Source organism: Notolepis coatsorum, assembly GCF_963971535.1.
Source record: "Notolepis coatsorum genome assembly, chromosome: 3".
In the NCBI taxonomy this organism is placed as follows: Eukaryota; Metazoa; Chordata; class Actinopteri; order Aulopiformes; family Paralepididae; genus Notolepis; species Notolepis coatsorum.
Window position 1 is genome coordinate 182,380,093 of NC_140167.1, and position 19,776 is coordinate 182,399,868.

General features: G+C 44.0%; 1 protein-coding gene across 8 annotated transcripts in view; it reads right to left on the minus strand.

Moving 5' to 3' along the window:
* Positions 1–19,776, minus strand: part of caska (calcium/calmodulin-dependent serine protein kinase a) — a 507,486-nt gene that overhangs the window by 113,419 nt on the left and 374,291 nt on the right. For 5 of the 8 annotated variants that reach the window (XM_084310852.1, XM_084310851.1, XM_084310849.1 and 2 more), the window contains exons 6-9: positions 12,789–12,891; positions 5,320–5,495; positions 5,075–5,197; positions 743–826 (exon numbers count right to left, since the gene is read on the minus strand). In XM_084310852.1, the coding sequence (XP_084166978.1) occupies positions 743–826; positions 5,075–5,197; positions 5,320–5,495; positions 12,789–12,891 (486 nt within the window). Of the gene's footprint in view, positions 1–742; positions 827–5,074; positions 5,201–5,319; positions 5,496–12,788; positions 12,892–19,776 lie in introns of all 8 variants that reach the window. The other 3 variants (XM_084310850.1, XM_084310848.1, XM_084310845.1) reach the window with 1 other exon arrangement.

The window sequence follows — 19,776 nt, forward strand, 5'->3', positions numbered from 1 at the left end:
CTGTGAGTTCATCCTGGCATATGACGGCCAACCTAGCAGCTGAGTCTGTGGAGAGAGAGAGGAAGAGCGAATCCCGGAGCTAAAGGCTATGACACTATTATAAATAATAACTTGGCCCGCTGGTGAGAGCAGAGAGAGAGAGAGAGAGAGAGAGAGAGACAGAGACAGAGAGAGAGAGACAGAGACAGAGAGAGAAAGAAAACGAGAGAGAAAAAAAGAAAGAGAGATAGAGAAAAATGAAGAGAGAGAGAGATAGAGAGAAAGAGGGAGAAAAAGAAGAGAAAAAGAAAGAGAGAGATAGAGAAAAAGAAAGAGATAGAGAAAAAGAAAGAGAGAGACAGACTGTGAAACAGTGGTTCCCCTGCGATCTGTCTCTCTCTTGACGTACGCTAAAAACGCAGTGTGGAGAGATCGCTCTGGCAACGTGAGACCAGGCCCTGTGCGGCCTGCTTGAAGATAATTCAGAGAGTTCATCCTCCCAGTACTGATTAGTGGGCAGCCACTCCCGTGGGGTGGGCGGGGAGTCCCACTAATGGCTACGGTAAGAGAAACTAGTTCACAGTGATCTGACATTGTTGAGGATAGAATGTTCCTCATGATCTTACCATTGTAACAAAGGTATGAGTGTGACCAAAATGGGATTCCTGGCGGTGTGTGTGTGTGTGTGTGTGTGTGTGTGTGTGTGTGTGTGTGTGTGTGTGTGTGTGTGTGTGTGTGTGTATGTGTGTGTGTGTGTATTGACCTTGAGCTTCCTCCTGGCGTTGAACTTCCTCAGCTGTTCCACGGTCTCTGGTAAGTGGATCTTGTAGGCATAGCGGTCTCTCTCCTGGGAAACACAACCACAGGGCACAACATTAATCACAAACACTATGAATGCAAAGAAGCCTGTCAAAGCTGAAATGTGCAAGTGGTTCTTATGGGTTCCTCTGGTACAGTAGCACTTCCTCTGGTCGCCGCACGTTTTCAGTTCAGCGAAGAAAGCCCAGAGGTCATTGCATGTACCATCCGGCGTGATAAGATAATGAGAAAGTGTGCGGTTGAGAAAGTGTTGTGCAAGCTTGTGAGCGTAGGTTCAAGTGTAAATTGCCACACTGTAAGCATGCGTGTGTGTGACACATCCCCCTCAATATTGAGAAGAGGCAGATTTGTCCCCCTCAATAAATATTGCTAATATAAAAGACAACCCCCTCCCCAAAATAGGTAAAAAATAAGGGGGTCAAAACATTTATCCTTCTAACATGTAACTATATATTAACCAACAATTTCAGACACCCCTAGAGGACCATACCATCTGAACTAGAGCTGGGCGATATGGCCAAAAACGTTATCGCGATAAAATTGTAAAATTATTTTCATATAACTCGATATCGATAATTATCGTCGATATAATGTCTGTCAAGTTTAATTAACTTCTTATGCCCGGCGGCGATGGACGGGCTATTAATAGCATAGATATATATATAATAGACTTGTTTTGCTGCTGCAAATGTTGATGTCGTCATCAGTCCGTGCACGTTAGCGGAGTATCTCATGACAGACAATGTACTAAATATTACCCTAAAATACTCTCTTCCGCCCCAATATATTGAAACGACGTCCACTGTATAACCCACACTACTATAAACGTGGCCTCAGAATTCACGACACACACATACTCGGCACGTAAATATATAAAATAGTGCCGCGCAAGCTAGTTATCCTAGCCAGCCTGTTGTGTCTAAGCGGTGTATTCCATGACAATGTAATAAATATTACCCTAAAATACTCTCTTCCGCCCCAATATATTGAAACAACGTCCACTGTATACCCCACACTACTATAAACGTGGCCTCAGAATTCACGCCACACACATACTCGGCACGTAAATATATAAAATAGTGCCGTGCAAGCTAATTATCCTAGCCAGCCTGTTGTGTCTAAGCAGTGTATTCCATGACAATGTAATAAATATTACCCTAAAATACTCTCTTCCGCCCCAATATATTGAAACAACGTCCACTGTATACCCCACACTACTATAAACGTGGCCTCAGAATTCACGCCACACACATACTCGGCACGTAAATATATAAAATAGTGCCGTGCAAGCTAGTTATCCTAGCCAGTCTTGTTTACTACTAGAGTCCTACCTCTCTACCCAGAGGTGCACCGCGGGTCTCCTTCACTGTCGGCCATCTCCTTCACTGATTGGTTGTTAGTGCGTGTGCTGATATCCAAGCTTGGAAAATGGATATATCGAAACTTTGCGACCACGTTTCATGTTTATTTCGAGGAAATAATTTATTGCGATAGTTATCGTTATCGTTTTATCGCCCAGCCCTAATCTGAACCCCCAAAAAACTACCCAAAACACATGTGATATGTTTTGAATGTGCATAAACAATACAGGAGAATATATATTTGAAAGAAATACAGAATGACATACAGAATATACAGAACATACAGAATATTACTGTATTATATTCCATTATATTTGTGTCAGCGGGTACCAGAATGTTGTCTTTTCCTTTACATAAATGAACCCTCTAAAACCAAGTGTAACGTCGGCGTGACACTAGACATGCTTTTACAAAACAGTATATATCTTTGGATACTATCGCTTTAAATTGTTTTTCACTGTGACAATACACAGAATGTTAACCCTTTCACTGCCACACAACAACAGGTTAACCCTTTCACTACGACAATACACAGAATGTTAACCCGTTCACTGCCGCACTACCAAACGGTTAACCCTTTCACTGTAACCATCGGTAGTGTGATAGTAAAGGGTTAACCTTCTGTAGTGTGGCAGTGAAAGGGTTAATGGTCACCTGGGCCGGTTCTCCTTCCCTGGAATCTCCCCGGAGATGAGACGCTCAGCACACTCAATTCAGTTATTTCAGTTTTGTTTGCAGTGAGGAGTGTGTGTTTATACTTTTTACTTTCATATGTCAAACAATATAATACTTTTATATTTACTCTCAGAGGTGATAGTGGTCCAAATATGAAGGTAACACCAAAAGTGATACGCCCCGAACAATATCCGTATAAATGGCTGTAACGCACTGAGGAAAAGGTGTACAGTTAGTATGTGCACCAAATCTCCCATGGAGGTTCAGAACACCTAAATAGAACTGTTCATGTGGGGAACTATGGTGTTATTCAACAAAACACAAGGTTTTTTTCACTGGGCATTTAAAAAAAAAATTATGTCAAATATTGTACGCTCACACTGCAATGAAGGGTACGTTCCCCTGAATCATAAAAGGTACAACACTTGATACTGACTCAAAGGATAATGACAAAAAAAAAACACTATGTCCAGGTGAACCATTGCCTATGTAGGCTTTAGAGCAGGGGTGGGCAACTTTGTATATGGTGAGGGCCACTAAATTTCCACAATCAATCTGGGGGGCCGCATTGTTTATCGGCAGTCGCGCCAGTAGTACCCCATCACTCAAATAGCGCAGAATAGTCACAGATGTGATAAATAAGGCATATAAACTATTATAATTGGTTGTAACTTTGTTTTTATTCAATTTAAAACGCATTTAGTAATGCTTAATTTCAACTTTATGAATTTATAAATACAGCTGAATTTGAAAGTATTGCTGTGTAACCCAAATACATACAAAAGCGACAAATTATAATTAAGGCTTCTATTAAAATAAATGTATGAACTTAAAGCCCATGCACTGCTTAAAGGGGAACTATCTTATAAATGGCCCTTTTTGAGTGTTTAGCATTGTTTCCTAGCTATGTGAACTTATATTAATATGATCTATGTCTCTAATTCTCATATTGGCGCATTCTTCCAATTCTCCTCTCACAATATTCACCCTCACTGAACTGAGTCATCTGAAAATGTGATGATTTGTGATGTCAGAAAGACACCGCTGCATGATAATGGCGAGGTACAAGATGAGCTGCACACAGTGGCTGGAGCCCAGGCTCAAAACGGCTCGAGATCTTGACTTGAGGTAGAAAAATGCTGTTTTTGAGGACTTGATTAGAAATACAAAACAATGAATAAAAAATATTACAGAGGTGTTCCATAGACTCACAGGAATTGTGTAAAAGTGCCCAAATAGTGAAAGAAATAGTAAAATAGTTCCCCTTTAACAAACACAAAGCAGCATTCCTGCTGCATTTCACTACAACAATAAATCAAAAGTGCAATAATAAATGATTTTGTTAAATGTATAAACGTTTATCCTGCTACTAAACAAAACATTCCTGAGTGCCTCCCATTGACCCTTTATCAAACTGGCATGACATTCACCCTCCCCCCACAGTGGGTCAATAATGGTTCTGTCTTTAATGAGACACTTGTGGTCTCTCCTGTTGGCGCAGAATAGAAGGAATGTCAACTTCAATGTTTGTGCATGCAATCTGCATCAGATGAAATAACATTTCATTTTTGTGCACGCGCGTGCACATCCATGCGCGTACTTCTGCTCAGAAAAGTGCTGGGACGGCGTGGTATGACCACTGCACCCCTGATTATTAGTGACCCACAATAGATGGAAATTATGTTAGCGAACTTACCTGATGTATAATGCAGTGCAGCATTGGACACTCAACGCCACTCTGCCTTAGAAGCCCGGCGAATCCTGTGTGTTTTCCTTTCATTGCGGGTGCTCCATCGGTAACATGGCGGACAGTTTATCAAACCCCCCATATTGCTGCACGGCACTTTCAACAGTGTTGAATATGTCCACACTAGGGCTGACCCCTATTAGTCGAATAGTCGACTAATCGATCGAAAGGAGCCATAGTCGACTGCCAACCTCTTAGTCAAAAAAAAAAAAAAAAAAAAAAAAAATTGATTTAAATTTCTTTTTTAAATATAAATATTGGCCTGGGGCCGCATGGAGTGTCGGTGAGGGCCGCATGCGGCCCGCGGGCCGCCAGTTGCCCCTCCCTGCTTTAGAGGCTTAAGACATTTCCACCACAAATCAATGCAGAAAAGCACACCAGTGTTTTGTTTGATGCTTAACATTTTCCTGGGGGAGGACCCCCTGACCCCCGCTTAAAATGTCCCCCCCCCCAATGTTGAAACCAAACCCACGCCCCTCGTGTCCTACTGTACCTTGAGCCAGGGGTGGTTGAGGGCCTCGTAGACGGTGATCCTCTCTGCGGGGTCCAGCATCAGCATGCGCCTCACCAGGTCCTTAGCGCTCTCCGAGATGTGGCTCCACTGGCGCGGGTTCATCTGCTTACATACATGTTATGCACGCATTAAATACTCCGTTTTTGAATCCACGGATCACCATCGTGAATGCATATAGGATTCCAATATGAGGAGGTTCCCCTTCAGGTCAGCTCCTTCTCTACCTTGTATTTGCCCTTGCAGATGGCCTCGAACAGGCGCTCCTTGGTGCCGTAGAAGGGGAGGCAGCCGGAGAGGAGGATGAAGAGGATGACCCCGCACCCCCACACGTCCACCGGCTTACCGTAGGGCTCCCTCTTCACCACCTCTGGGGCCATGAAGTGGGGCGTGCCCACTCGCCCTGGAGAGGGAGGGAGAGAGAAAGAGAGAGAGAGAGAGAGAGAGAGAGAGAGAAAAAAAAACCGAATGAATGCATAGGCATGCACGTGCAAGTACACACACACACACACAGGGTCACAGTAGCGGAGTGGTTATCGACCAGCAGGGGGCTGTTCTGTGCATGTTTCACCCCTGTTTTCCGTGGGGTTCCTCGGGGTACTCTGGCTTAGGTATATCAGGTTAAACAGGGACAGTGGATGGACTGGGAAAGTGTAGAGAAGAGGAAGATTAACTGGAGGGACCTGTGGAGTATGGAGGAAAATCGTATATACAATTCCTAATAGGGGAGTACTTATGATGTGCTGCCATCACCACAGAACCTAAAACAGTGGGTAGATGGGGACCCGTCATGTCCACCGCGTTCAGAGATGGCAACTTTGAGGCATATTATGTCAGGCTGTAAGACTAGTCTTTCTCAGGGCCGGTATACATGGAGACATAACTAGGTTTTGAAAAGCTTAGCGGCAGGAAGTAGAAGAGTACAGATGAATTCAGGATGTAAATCGGATGGAGAGTGCAGCCATTAAATTTGTCCGCGAGGGAGTGAAATGGAGCTAATGCAGGTCGATTTTGGGAGGAAAACCTGTTGTTCCATGAGAGATAGTTAGCACCAACTTGAGGCCTGACCTAGTATTATGGTCTGCAAGTCAGCGGATAGTTTATTTTATAGAGTTGACCATGCCTTGGGAGGATTCAGTGGAGGAGGCTTATAAAAGGAAAGATTATATGCAGATTTGGCAGCAGAAACTGAACAGCGAGGATGGAAAGCTAGGGTTTGTCCAGTAGAGGGTTTATAGCACGATTTACTTTATTGTTATTGGGAGAGTTTGGGATTCGTGGGCAACGTTTGCAAAAGGCAGTAAAATGAGATGTCGGAAGAAGCACTGAAAGGGAGTCAGTCGTTTTGGTTGAGGAGAAATAATGTCAGCTGGGCGCCAAAGAAAACAAAGGGTAAGAGTTTTCCTTTTCTCCGTTTCTGTTTCATGCGTGATATTGTTATCAGGAATAGTAATGTTTTCAACATAAGGATGATAATGTAACCCAGGGTTCAGATTCATATCTATCATAACTATCATAGGGACATAAATAGTTAATGTTAGTAGGTAAGAACTTTCTAGAACGTAAAACATTCTAGGAACAGACTCCCCAGAACCCCATAGGATTGTGATAATGTAGTCCTGGGATAATATGCACAGGGACGTGCATTAGGATAGAAGGGGATAATGTAACCCAGGGTTCAGATTCATAACTATCATAGGAACATAAATAGTTAATGCTAGTAGGTAAGAACTTTCTAGAACGTAAAACAGTCTAGAACCCGCGTATGATGTCATGATAGAAGGTTCTGGAACCTTTGTGATGTCATCCTATGATGTCATATAGAACGTTCCGGAACATCTTGGTTTCCTATAAAAACAGCTAGCTCTCCAACAGCCAGCTCTCTTTCCGCCTCGACCTCCGAACCAGCAACATCGACCAGACGGACAGGACTAACCAACCGACTGAAAGCCGCAAGTCTCAACCAGCATCCCGGAGCAGTCCAGACCACCCATCACCAAGTGTGCTCAGCTGGATCGATACCCGATGGCGAGCCAACCCCAGAACATTTGATATACCTCCAGACTAATGCCAGCCTGATGTGAATACCCCTGATGCTCAACTATTGCTCAACTATTGCTACACCAACAGTCCGGTACGATTGAACTGAACGAGACTACAAGGACTTCCAAGGGCGTCGACCCCGTTCACCTTGTGTTATTTTGATATTGTATTTGATTTGATTTAACTTGATATATGGATACGGATATTCTCCTATAAGAATTAGAGGATAAATGCTTAACCACTGTATGATGTCATAATAGAACCTTCTAGAACATAGAATCTTCTAGAACGTTTGTGGTGATGTCATAATAGAACATGCTAGATGACATATCGATTATAGCTGAATCACTGATAGTTTTCCTGTAAAGAAAAAGGGTTAAAGGGCCAATTCACCTAATAAGGTATTTGCATTCCCTGATAAACTAATATAGATTTACCGATGATAACCTCAGAGACGTCTGAACGAACCCCAATGTGTTGATCCAATCGACCTAGGCCTTGATATCGACCTAACCCTCCCGCAAGGAGAGGTTACTGAAAGAACCTAAAAGGGATACTTCAAAGCATTACTTGTACTTTACGTATGTATTATTATTATTTTTTTTTTAAACTTTATTTTTTAGCGTTTATCGCTTTTCTGGTCAAGCATGACCGACAGTTGCAGGGTGAAACGGGAGAGAGAGCAGGGGGAGACATTCGGCAAATGACGGCGAGTCCGGGAATCGAACTCAGAGTCAACCAGATCCGTGACGCAGCACGGAGTCCCGCGACGCAGCGCGGTAACATGGTGTGCTACTGGAGCACCCCTGTATGTATTATTACTGTTTATCTAGCGCGCTTTTAATTAAAACACCGGTTATTGTTATAACTCTGCCTCTGGTCTACTATTCTTTTAATTGTGCATATTACTCCTCGTCTCATTCGAACCTAGAACTGTGCCCGTGGCAAACAGATGTTACTGTTAGTAACACAAGTGCTACATAAATTTGGCGAGCCAGCCAGGAGGAGTATATCACAGTTAACTGGATTATTAGCCTTTAAGTCAGAAGCTTAAATAGCGTGTAGCGAGGGACGTAGTTCAAACTAGCAGCGTGAGACTCCCTAATTCAATCATAGCCGATATTACCACTGACGCTGAACTGAGTGGATATCTGATGGAACGCGGCACCATTCGGAGGACGTTCTTTGTAGCCCCTGTCGGCTTAGAGCCAGAACCACGGGTTATTCTAGAATACGACAATGGCGAAGGCCCGCAAGCAGTTTCCAATTTCCGACTAATCACGCCCCAAGCGAGTTACCTCATTAGAGATTTAGCCAGCGTTTATGACCCTGTAGCCAGTAACACGGTTACACAGACTTTTCTCACAGACCTAACGGAGATAGCGACAGAGAGGGGCGAAGCCCTTGCGGAAGTCCTCCAGAGAGAACTCGCCACCATCAGCGCCGCCCTCAACCGCCGCCCTCAGCCCGACCCCCAAACCGACGAAGGAACCGGGGGGGACGTATTCAGAATGGATGCCCCACAGGGTCCGGGGCCTGCAACACAAGCAAGCCCCTCACCCGGGACAAGCCGAGAGGAGCCAGTACCCGAGCTCCGCCGGCCTCAAGCACCAGTGCGCCCTCAAGAGAATGCACAACCTGCTCCGACACAAGCTGATGTCAACCCACCTGGGATGCAAAGGATAATTGTGGACCCTGGGTTACATTCTCCCCTTCTATCTTAATGCACGTCCCTGTGCATATTATCCCAGGACTACATTATCACAATCCTATGGGGTTCTGGGGAGTCTGGTCCTAGAATGTTTTACGTTCTAGAAAGTTCTTACCTACTAACATTAACTATTTATGTCCCTATGATAGTTATGATAGATATGAATCTGAACCCTGGGTTACAATAACACAAGGATGGGGTGACACAGATGGAGGGGGATGGTTCTGGGATGCTGTAACTAAGTGTTGAGCCTTCCCGAGGTGTCTAGGGCCTAATTTGACGAAACACCAGTGAAGGGAGGTGCCCACTTGAATAGATGATATGGTGATATGCTGGCTCTCACTGCCTATTTATTTACATTTACATTTTACATTTACATTTAGTCATTTAGCTGACGCTTCTATCCAAAGCGACTTACAAGTTCTGTACGACAAGTCATCAGAAAGGGCACAACTCTATCAGCTGAATAACAATGTTCATCAAAGTGTTGAGTGCTACAGTGTAGGTTAGTTTATTAGGACAAGTGAATGACAGTAAGGTTAGTTAGGTTTAGATTTTTTTTTATTTTAGAATTTCAGATAATAGTTGAAGAAGTGCGTCTTTAGTCGACGGCGAAGGATTGGACGGGTTTCGGCTGTCCTAACTGGGGTGGGTAGCAGAGCGTAGGGGTCTTGAGGGTGTGTAGTTAGAGACCATTGACCGGAGGTAGGCGGGAGCGGTTCCCTTTGTTGCACAGTATATGCCAGGTCGAGGGCCTTGAAACGGATTCGTGCAGCAATTGGGAGCCAGTGCAGGTCCCTAAGAAGTGGGGTGACATGGGCCGACTTCAGTAGGTTTGAGGCGGGCTGCTGCGTTCTGAATGAGTTGAAGAGGCGCGTCTCTACAATTCATAGCCGCATTTCTGCAGACCCCTCTCTGATTGGTTGAGGCCATTTCTGCAGACCCCTCTCTGATTGGTTGAGGCCATTTCTGCAGACCCCTCTCTGATTGGCCGAGCGCGCGCATGCGCATGAGCCGCGACAAGCTCCTCTAGCCAGGAGTCGAAACTCCGTTAAGCTCCAGAGAGAGAGGCTGAAAACCCACAGTTGTTGCCCGACGGATGGGAGCCGAATCCCGGATCCGAGTTTTCTGATGAATAGCCCCAAAACATGGAGGTCGCGAACGCAATTTATACGCATGGAAGTATTGATTACGCCATAACGAATCATTAAAAAAATATACCGTTAACTGGAATATGTTGTGTGTGCATTTACACATATGTTGGATAGGATTATGTAATTGGTTTGTCATTAAAAACCAATAATAATCGCTTGCGGCTTCGCTGACCAGAGCTCTCTCAGAACATACATGTTTCGGAACCAATGTGTAACTAGACAGTTACAATATAACATTTATATTAATTAACCCAGTTAATGCCTTAAGAGAAAGAGTCTGGTGGTCAATTGCTACTGAAATGTTGTGTCTTACTAATAATAACGAATTCCTTGGTCAATAGAAGTCTCTGTGATACTTTCTGAATATGATTTGGGAACATCAAATGGGCAGGCCGCGAAATAACAACGTTTACAGTTTCTGACAGCTGGCTGTGTTCTGAAATGTGCATAACATTATGAATAAACCGCGAAGTCACGCGAAATAACGTTATACGTGAATCTGGTAGTACATTTCCAATCAGAGAGGGGCTTCGCTCAACCAATCAGAGAGGGGTCTGCAGAAAATGGAGCTCAACCAATCAGAGAGGGGTCTGCAGAAATGCGGCTACGAATTGTAGAGACGCTGAAGAGGCTTGGTGGCAGTGGCCGGGAGGCCAGCGAGCAGTGCGTTGCAGTAGTCGAGGCGGGAGATGACTGTTGATTGGACGAGGAGTTGGGTGGCTTCTTTTGTCAGGAAGGGGCGGATCCTTCTGACGGGTTATTTACACTTGATAACCCTGGTGATATGCTGGCTCTCCCTGCCTATTTATTTACACTTGATAACCCTGGTGATATGCTGGCTCTCCCTGCCTATTTATTTACACTTGATAACCCTGGTGATATGCTGGCTCTCACTTCCTATAATATCTACATGTTGGGTTGTGGTGGCCATTAGGGGTCATGTGGTAGGGTATGTAGCATCTATCTATCTATCTACACGTTGGGTTGTGGTGGCCATTAGGGGTCATGTGGTAGGGTATGTAGCATCTATCTATCTATCTACACGTTGGGTTGTGGTGGCCATTAGGGGTCATGTGGTAGGGTATGTAGCATCTATCTATCTATCTACACGTTGGGTTGTGGTGGCCATTAGGAGTCATGTGGTAGTCCCTGCCCACCCAATTTAAAGGTTTAAAGGTTAAAGGTAAAACAACTTAACTTAACTTATGAATATGCAATATAGATGCTTCCCTTTCCTTCAGTTCCTTTAATAAATAAACGCTTCCTTACTTTTGTAACTTTGAAAAAGTGAAGTATTGTCTTTCTCAGTATTGACTCAGACATGCAGAACAGAAACTCTTGCGTAACGTTCCTCTATGGGTTAAAGATAGTTATGTACTATATTTGACACTGAATATACAGTATCTGAGGACCCATTTGTTTTCATTTGCATTTTACATTCAATAAAAAAAAAGGATCTTTAACAGGATAACATCCCATCTCATTAATAAGTCATTTTTGTTATGCGTTATCTACTCTCTCTGCCTGTCCAGGTTTCTGGTTTCACATTCCATTTATCCAGCTGCAGATGTTGGAAGTGACATGGTCTTTAATACAAACAGCTGTCATAGCAGAGGCTAGAGGGCTAGCTAAAGTCTACGGTCAAAGGTGATCTCTGATCTCCTGTGACCTCCTCTAAACCCAGTCCAGTTAGTACTGGGACTAGAAAATTATTAGAAAGTCCTTTGCGGAGTTACTACTGAACAAACGTTGCCTTCTGAGCACTTCCTCCATACAGTAGCAAGTTACTCCATGCTGCATAATGAATCACGTGTTTCCAGTAAACCTGCCTACTCAGGAGAACATCCTGTATGACTACTGGGATGACATATCGATGTCTGCGTGGGAGGTGTGTCTGTGTGCGTGTATGTGTGAGAGTGTGTCTGTGTTTGTATGTTTGTCTGTGTTTGTATGTTTGTCTGTGTGTGTGTGTATGTTTGTGTGTGTGCACCATGACCGGTCTGAGAATTGCTGCAATGTCTAGGAGAAAAGCCAAACAAATATTGCTCTGTCTCAGCTATTATTGGCAGCTTAGACAGAGAGAAGTGGAGAAGGAGGTGCTATGTGTACCCTTAAGTGTTCAGTGCTGCTTGGCCCCGATATATTCGATTCCCTGTTTATGTAATATAATTTGTGGAACCAAATAAAGTATTCAAATGTGTGTGTTGTGGTGTGTGTGTGTGTGTATGCGTGTGTGTCTGTGTGTGTGTGTATGCGTGCGTGTGTGTTTGTGTGTGTTGTATTTTGTATTTATTGGTTTAAAATACAGAGACAGTGCATATTAAGGAACATTTGACTGTAAATATGCCAGTTTAGCCAAGTTGGCTAATTTTCAACTGTAGTCTCTGGGGCAGGTGACATGAGCACAACAATAATTAAAACATAGTACAATAATTAAAACACAGTAGGAATCAGTATAGGTTACAATACACTAAAATACATACAAATAAATACATTAAAATACAACCCATCAGTTAAAAAACATAGTACAGTAATTAAAACACAGTAGGAATCAGTATAGGTTACAATACACTAAAATACATACAAATAAATACATGAAAATACAACCCCTCAGTTAAAATGATGTGATGTGCGTGTCTGTGTGTATTTTGTGTGAGTGTGTGTGTGTGTGTTCGTGCGTGCGTGTGTCTGTGTTACTGTGTGTGTGTGTTTGCACGTGTGTGTGTGTGTGTGTGTGTGTGTTTGCGTGAGTGTGTGTGTGTGTGTGTTGTGGTGTGTAGTACCATACCTCCTGCCACCAGTCCTGACTCTCCCAGCTGGATGGCCACTCCAAACCCTCCCAGCTTCACCGGAGCAGAGTTCTCCTTTGACGCCAACAACACACAATGGGGCTGGTAGAAAGGTAAAGATAGAGAAAGAGGGAAAGATAGAGAAAGAGGGATATAGAGTAAGAGAGAGAGAGAGACACTTGTGACTTGATGATCTTCTTTTGATAATTAAAGAGAAACAGCCTCCTATATAAGTGAGAATAAACACATGTACCAGCCACACCCAAACCACAGGCCCTTCAGATGTCCACACACCCTCCCACCATCACCACCACACACACACACACACATAACAACAACACACACTCATTAAGAGCGTCAAGAGATAAACAAGTATCAAAGAGAGGCCAACAACCACTGTTCATTTTGGTAGCAATTTGTAATTTCTCAATCTAAACCGGTCCTAATATCAAGACTGGCCAGTACAAAATTGTAATTAATTAGTTAAAAGTGTTTCTAGGCTTCCGGTATGAGAGCGGAAGAGTAGCACGCATGCGGTGAGGCTCCTGGTCAAAAGAGCGAAAAACGGAGAAATAAGGACCCGAAAAGTGATCAAAAATCAAGATGCAAACGAGAAGGAAGGAGGAGAAAACAAATATGAAGGAAAGAGAAATGGAGAACTCACAGGAAGAGGAGAGTTCGATGGAGCAGAACCCCCGAGGCGAGACCGAGAAGGAGCAGGCGGAGGAAGGGGGAGTCTCGGCTGAGACGGACAAGGAAATGCCAGGATGGGCCGTGCTCATGCAGGCCGGGATATTGGCGACCATAAAATTGAACTCGGAAACGATGCAGGCGACCATGAAACTGAACTCGGACACGATAAGAAATGATATTGGGAAGTTACGGGAGGAATTGAGGAAGGAACAGGAGGACTTCAGAGGTGAAATGAATACAGAAATCAAAAGGGTGGATGAGAAGATGGTGGAACAGGACAGAAACGTAACAGAGGTACAGACTAGAACGGCGCAAATGGAGGAATGGAACACAGGGATACACGAGGTGTTAACGTGTGCGATTCAAAAACAAGAACAGATGGAGACAGATATCGGACATGGAGGGGAGGTCACGGAGAAATAACATCAGAATATGGGGATTGAAAGAAGGAGTCGAAGGGGAATTCGTGATCCAATATGTGGAAGAGCTTATCAAGGAACAACTGAAGGAGACGGGACTGGAAAAAATGGAGATACAGAGGGCCCACAGGGCGTTGGCTCCGAGACCGAAACCGGACAGACCTCCGAGGGCGGTGATTATTAACTTTCTGAGATTTGAGATTAAGGAATTGATACTCAGAACCGCGTGGACCAAGAAGATAGAAATCGAGGGGAAAAGACTGTCGTTTGATCAAGATTACTCGACAGCGGTGGCAATAACACGCAGGTCCTACGCGGGACTGAAGAGAATTCTGAAAGAAAACGGAATGAAATTCCAATCACCCATGACCTCGCTAAGGATTCACTGGAAGGAAGGGACGGTGACATACGCGACGGCGCGGGAGGCGGCGGAGGAGATGAGGCGACGGGGGATGCAGATGGCGGAGGACGGAGAGGGAAGGAGACAGGAGGGCCAGACGCGGAGCCTGCAGCAGAGATTGGAGGGGGCACGCAGATGGACCAGAGTGGGAGATCGAGGCCCGGGAGAGGAGGGAGGAGAGAGGAGAAGGCCGAGGTGAGAAGTGACAGACCGAAGGCGGAGACGGACGAGGAGGCCAGAGACGGAGAATGAGAGGAGGCGGGAGGAGACGAACGGATGAGTACACGCACAAGAGATTGAAAAACTATCCAAATAGAGACTAAATATAGAAACTGAAATAACATATACATAAACACACATTCCCAGGTAGAGGCAGGATATAGGAACGAAGATAACGTATACATGGACACATAATACACAGGCTGACGGAGGAAATAAATGGAAATATAATTAGGTATGATAGACGGAACACAGAACATATTGAAACAAGTACATAGACACACGCTGAGAGTAACACAGTTGGAAGGGATTAAGGGGATAAATGGACATCACATAGAAAATAGAGAGGAGGAAAATAAAATAAAAAGGGGTACACAGAAGACAGCACACACAGGTTTGGGAGGAAAGAGGGACATTGGAACATATGAGCCACATTGAGGGGGACCTAGGAAATGGGGGTCTTTGATCAGAATGAAGGACAGAGCGCTTTTGACCAGGAGCACGACAGCAATAAAAACAGTAAGAAAGCTAGACAAATATGATGAGCGGTTGGGGGTAAAGGTTTCAAATCCCCAAGCCGTCAGGAGGAGGCCTCTCACTAGGAGAGCAATTACTCCTCACCCACCAGCAGGGGACACAGGGACCCCCCGAACGCCTTGGGAGCACTTTATGTAAAGTTTATGTTTTTTATTTATGTTAATCATTATATGTATTCGGTGAAGAGAGCGGAGGCTACAACCGGAGGGGGGAATGAATGTGACATGGGGGGGACTGACAGACGAAAGAAGAAGAAAGATGACAATGGTTAAAGGTATAAAAATGATGTCGTTAAACGTTAATGGAATGAATAATGTGATAAAGAGGGGCAAAGTGATGTTGAAATGTAAAAAAAGTGAGATGGAAGTGATTTTTCTGCAGGAGACACATTTGGTAGCACAGGATCATGAGAAACTGAAGAGGTTCGGATATGAAAATGCATACTATAGTTCCTTTAAACGGAACCTGAGGAGAGGAGTAATCACGTTAATCAAAAACAGTCAAATTTGAATTGATCAAGGAAGTAAGAGACAAGGAGGGAAGGTTTGTTCTGGTGAAGGGAAAAATGGAGGGTCAAATGATTACGTTAGTGAATGTTTATGCACCCCCAGAGAGTGAGAGGGATTTATATGAGACCATTTTTGATATGATAGTGATGGAACTAGAAGGGATATTGATATGCGCGGGAGATTTTGATGTAGTACTGAATCACGACCTAGACACCACGAGTACTAGAAAAGGACGGGCACCAATCAGTAGATATATGAATATTCAGATGACGGAAATGGGAATTACAGATGTTTGGAGGGGGATGCACGCCATGGACAGGGAATACACACATTACTCACACCCGCACGTGACATATGCGAGAATAGACTACTTTTTGATGACGACGGGGGACAGTTACAGGGTACGGGAGAGCAGAATAGGAGTAGCGGACATATCGGATCACAGTGCCATATATCTGACAGTAGATCTAGAAGGGAGACGGAGGAACACGATCTGGAGACTAAATGTAGGAATATTAAATAACAAGGGGGTGGTGAGTCAGATCAAGGGGGAGATAGCCAGGTATAAGGAAGAAAATGACAACGGGGCGGTAGATCCGAACATTCTATGGGACACACTGAAGGTGGTGATAAGGGGGAAATTGATGGAGAAGACAGCAATGCTGAAGAAGGCCAGAACGGAGACATATCACAATCTGATAGGGAAGCTGAAGAAGCTAGAGGGGAGACACCAGATATCAAAAGAACAGGAAACGCTCGGAGAAATCAAAGAAGTAAAGACCAGGATAAATAGGGAATTATTGACGGAAATAGAAAAGAAAGCGAGGTTCATGAAACAAACGTACTATGAAGGGGGACCAAAAGCGACCAGATTGTTGGCTAGGAGAATTAGGACGCAACAGAAGTTGAACACGATACACACAATAAGGGATATAAAGACTAATGAAATATTGAGACCCAGCTGAAATAGAGAGGACATTTAGAGAATACTATGAGAAACTATACACACAGCCAAAAGCAGCGGGAGAAGAGGAAATAGAAGCATATCTGGAGAAGCTAGAGTTACCATCGATAGGGAAAGAACAGAATGAAGAATTAAATAAAATAATTACGGAACGAGAACTGGAAGAGGCAATTAGTAGAGCTAAAAACAACAAATCTCCGGGGAGCGACGGATTCCCATCAGAATTCTACAAGACATTTAGAACAGAATTAGCACCCATGTTAGGGGCGGCGTTCAGACACACGATGGAAGAGGGCAAAATGCCCCCCCCCCTCGTGGAAGGAAGCCATAATCACCACGATACCGAAGGAAGGGAAGGATAGAGAATTATGTAGTAGTTTCAGACCTGTGTCCATACTCAATGTGGATTACAAGATGTATACATCGATAATATCAAAGAGATTTGAGACGTTTATGCCAGACATTATAGATGAAGATCAAACTGGATTTATTAAAGGGAGACAGACACAGGACAACGTGAGAAAGACATTACACATAATAGAGGAGATACAAAAACAAGGTGGTAGCGCGGTACTGATTAGCCTAGATGCAGAAAAAGCATTCGACAGTGTGAGCTGGAAATTTTTATATAAAACATTGATGAGGTTCGGACTGAACGGGAGGGCGATGAACAGGGGAGGAAACTAACTTTTTGGCTTACCAGCCAACTGGCGAGTATCTGATTTTTTTTACCAGACAAACTGATTTTTTACCAGCCAAAAAAAATCGCTAATTGTGATAATTACTTCTTTGTACGTCTTCGTCTAAATTGATTTTCAATCATAGTAAAAATCACACCGTGTCTCTACTCTTTAAAATATTTATTAGCATAAAACATTAATAACAGTCTCTACTCTTCACAATATTAGCATACAACATGTATTAATCACACTGTCTCTACTCTTCAAAATATTAGGATATCACATATTAACATGAAAGAGGGAACTATTCTGGACTGGGTTGGGCTGAACTAGGCAGTGAAAGATGCTGGGCTGGGCTGGACTAGGTTGGACTGGGTTGGGCTGGTCTAGGTTGGACTGAGTTGGGCAGTGAAAGAACCAAGCATTTCACTGTAATGTAATAGCTAAATAAAACAACTTGACTTGTTACATTTGCACTCTGGTTGTATGCCAAATGTATTCTGGTTGTACTGTACTTGTGCTGTAAGATGACAATACATTGGAACCGAATCGACAACGCTAGGGGATCAGCAGGTGTATTCTGAATGCCAAGTATGACAACATCACCGTTGTGAAGGGCATATGGGCGAGTGGTGATATGGGGGGAAACCCGGTAATAATAAAATGTCACTCGGCTGCATTTAAGCAAAGCCGCTCAGTATAGTCCACTATGTTGAACGCGCGTTATGGTAGCTTGTTACATGCTAGGTAGCTAGCCGGCTAATGCTGGTTGACTTGTCATTCTCATCCGACTCGAAGGAGACGTGTCGTGTGCTGTTGTTCGCCCCCATGTCAGACCGCACTGATATCCGAAAGCGACGACTCTACATGCAATTATTTTCATCCACTGATGTGTTTTTGTCTACGTTGTCAAGCCGGTGGCAGGAGTCTGTAGGTCCGCGCGCAGTGATCTGTCCACTTCCCCTAGATGGGCGGCATCTTCTAGAAAATGAGTGTTCATTGGAGGAGCTTAGAGCGCATCTGTACAACGATGATGTTCATTGGTTATGGTTGGATTATTATGAGGCGCAAATGGGAGGAATCAAGGGGGGAGTCAGAGTTCGGCTTGTGCCAGTGAGCGAATCAGCAGATTGCAGAATGATTTTTTTGTTTTGTTTTGTAATTACTAGTACTCGCCAGACTGGCGAGTGCTCTTCATGAATTACTCGGCAAACGTAAAAAATACTCGCATTTGGCGAGTAAAGTGGCCTAATTTCCTCCCCTGGCGATGAAGATGATCAAGGCGCTATATCAAGAACCGACAGCGAGGGTTAAGGTGAATGGCAGCTTGACGGATAGAATCAGATTAGAGAGGGCTACCAGACAGGGATGTTGTCTCTCACCAACGCTCTTCGCCGTTTTCATAGAACCACTGGCACAACTGATCAGACAGACCGAGGACATTAAGGGAGTAAGGATAAAGGGAACGGAATATAAACTAGGCCCATTTGCGGATGACGTGATAGTATACATGAGGCAACCAGACAAGAGCTTCCCGGCACTGATGAATCTACTGAAGGAATATGGCCACTACTCAGGATACAAACTAAACGTGACAAAGACACAGACCTTAGCATGGAACTATACCCCAACGACGGAAATTAGGGAACAGTACGGGATAAGATGGGACATGGACAAGATTAAATACTTAGGGGTGAACATCACGAGAGGGGTGGAGAAACTGTTTGAGGCGAACTATACACAGATAAATCAGAACATCAAGAGAGACTTAGAGAGATGGACAGTAATGCCCTTGGACTTCAATTCAAGAATAGAGGTCATTAAAATGAACATACTATCAAGGTTACTGTACCTATTCCAGTCACTACCGATACAAATACCACAGAATCAATTCAGGGAGTGGGACAGACTGATATCGAGGTTCATATGGGCGGGGAGAAGACCACGGGTCAGATATAAAACACTACAACTACCAAAGGAAGAGGGAGGGATGGCAGTACCCAGCCTACAAGATTATTACTATGCAGCACAACTGAGAGCAGTGACGTGCTGGTGTAACGACAGATATGAGGCAAGATGGAAATACATTGAAAAAGAAGGGGAGGGATACAAGGTACAAGCTCTGGTGGGAGATAGGGAACTATTTAAAGAAAAAGAGGGACTATTAGATCCAATCAACAAATGCACCTTGACCATATGGAACAGAGTAGTAAAAACACACAAATTGGAGAAGCAGTCAGGGGTTCTGAGATGGGTAGCACATGACAAGAGATTCAAACCAGGGAGGTTAGACCATGGATTCAGAAGGTGGGAGAGGGGGGGGGGGGGGGGGGCAACAGCGATATGCAAAATGATAGAGAAGGGGGAAATGCAGACACTACAAAAATTAAAGGAGAAATTTGGACTAGAAAACAGGGACCACTTCAGATATCTACAGGTTAGAGACTACTACAACAAAGAAATAAGGGGGGCCAAAGACGAAGAACAGAATGGAATAATAAAGATGATAGTATGGGCATACGAAGGGGGGCAAGGAAGAGTAATATCAGCAATATACCGGGCTATA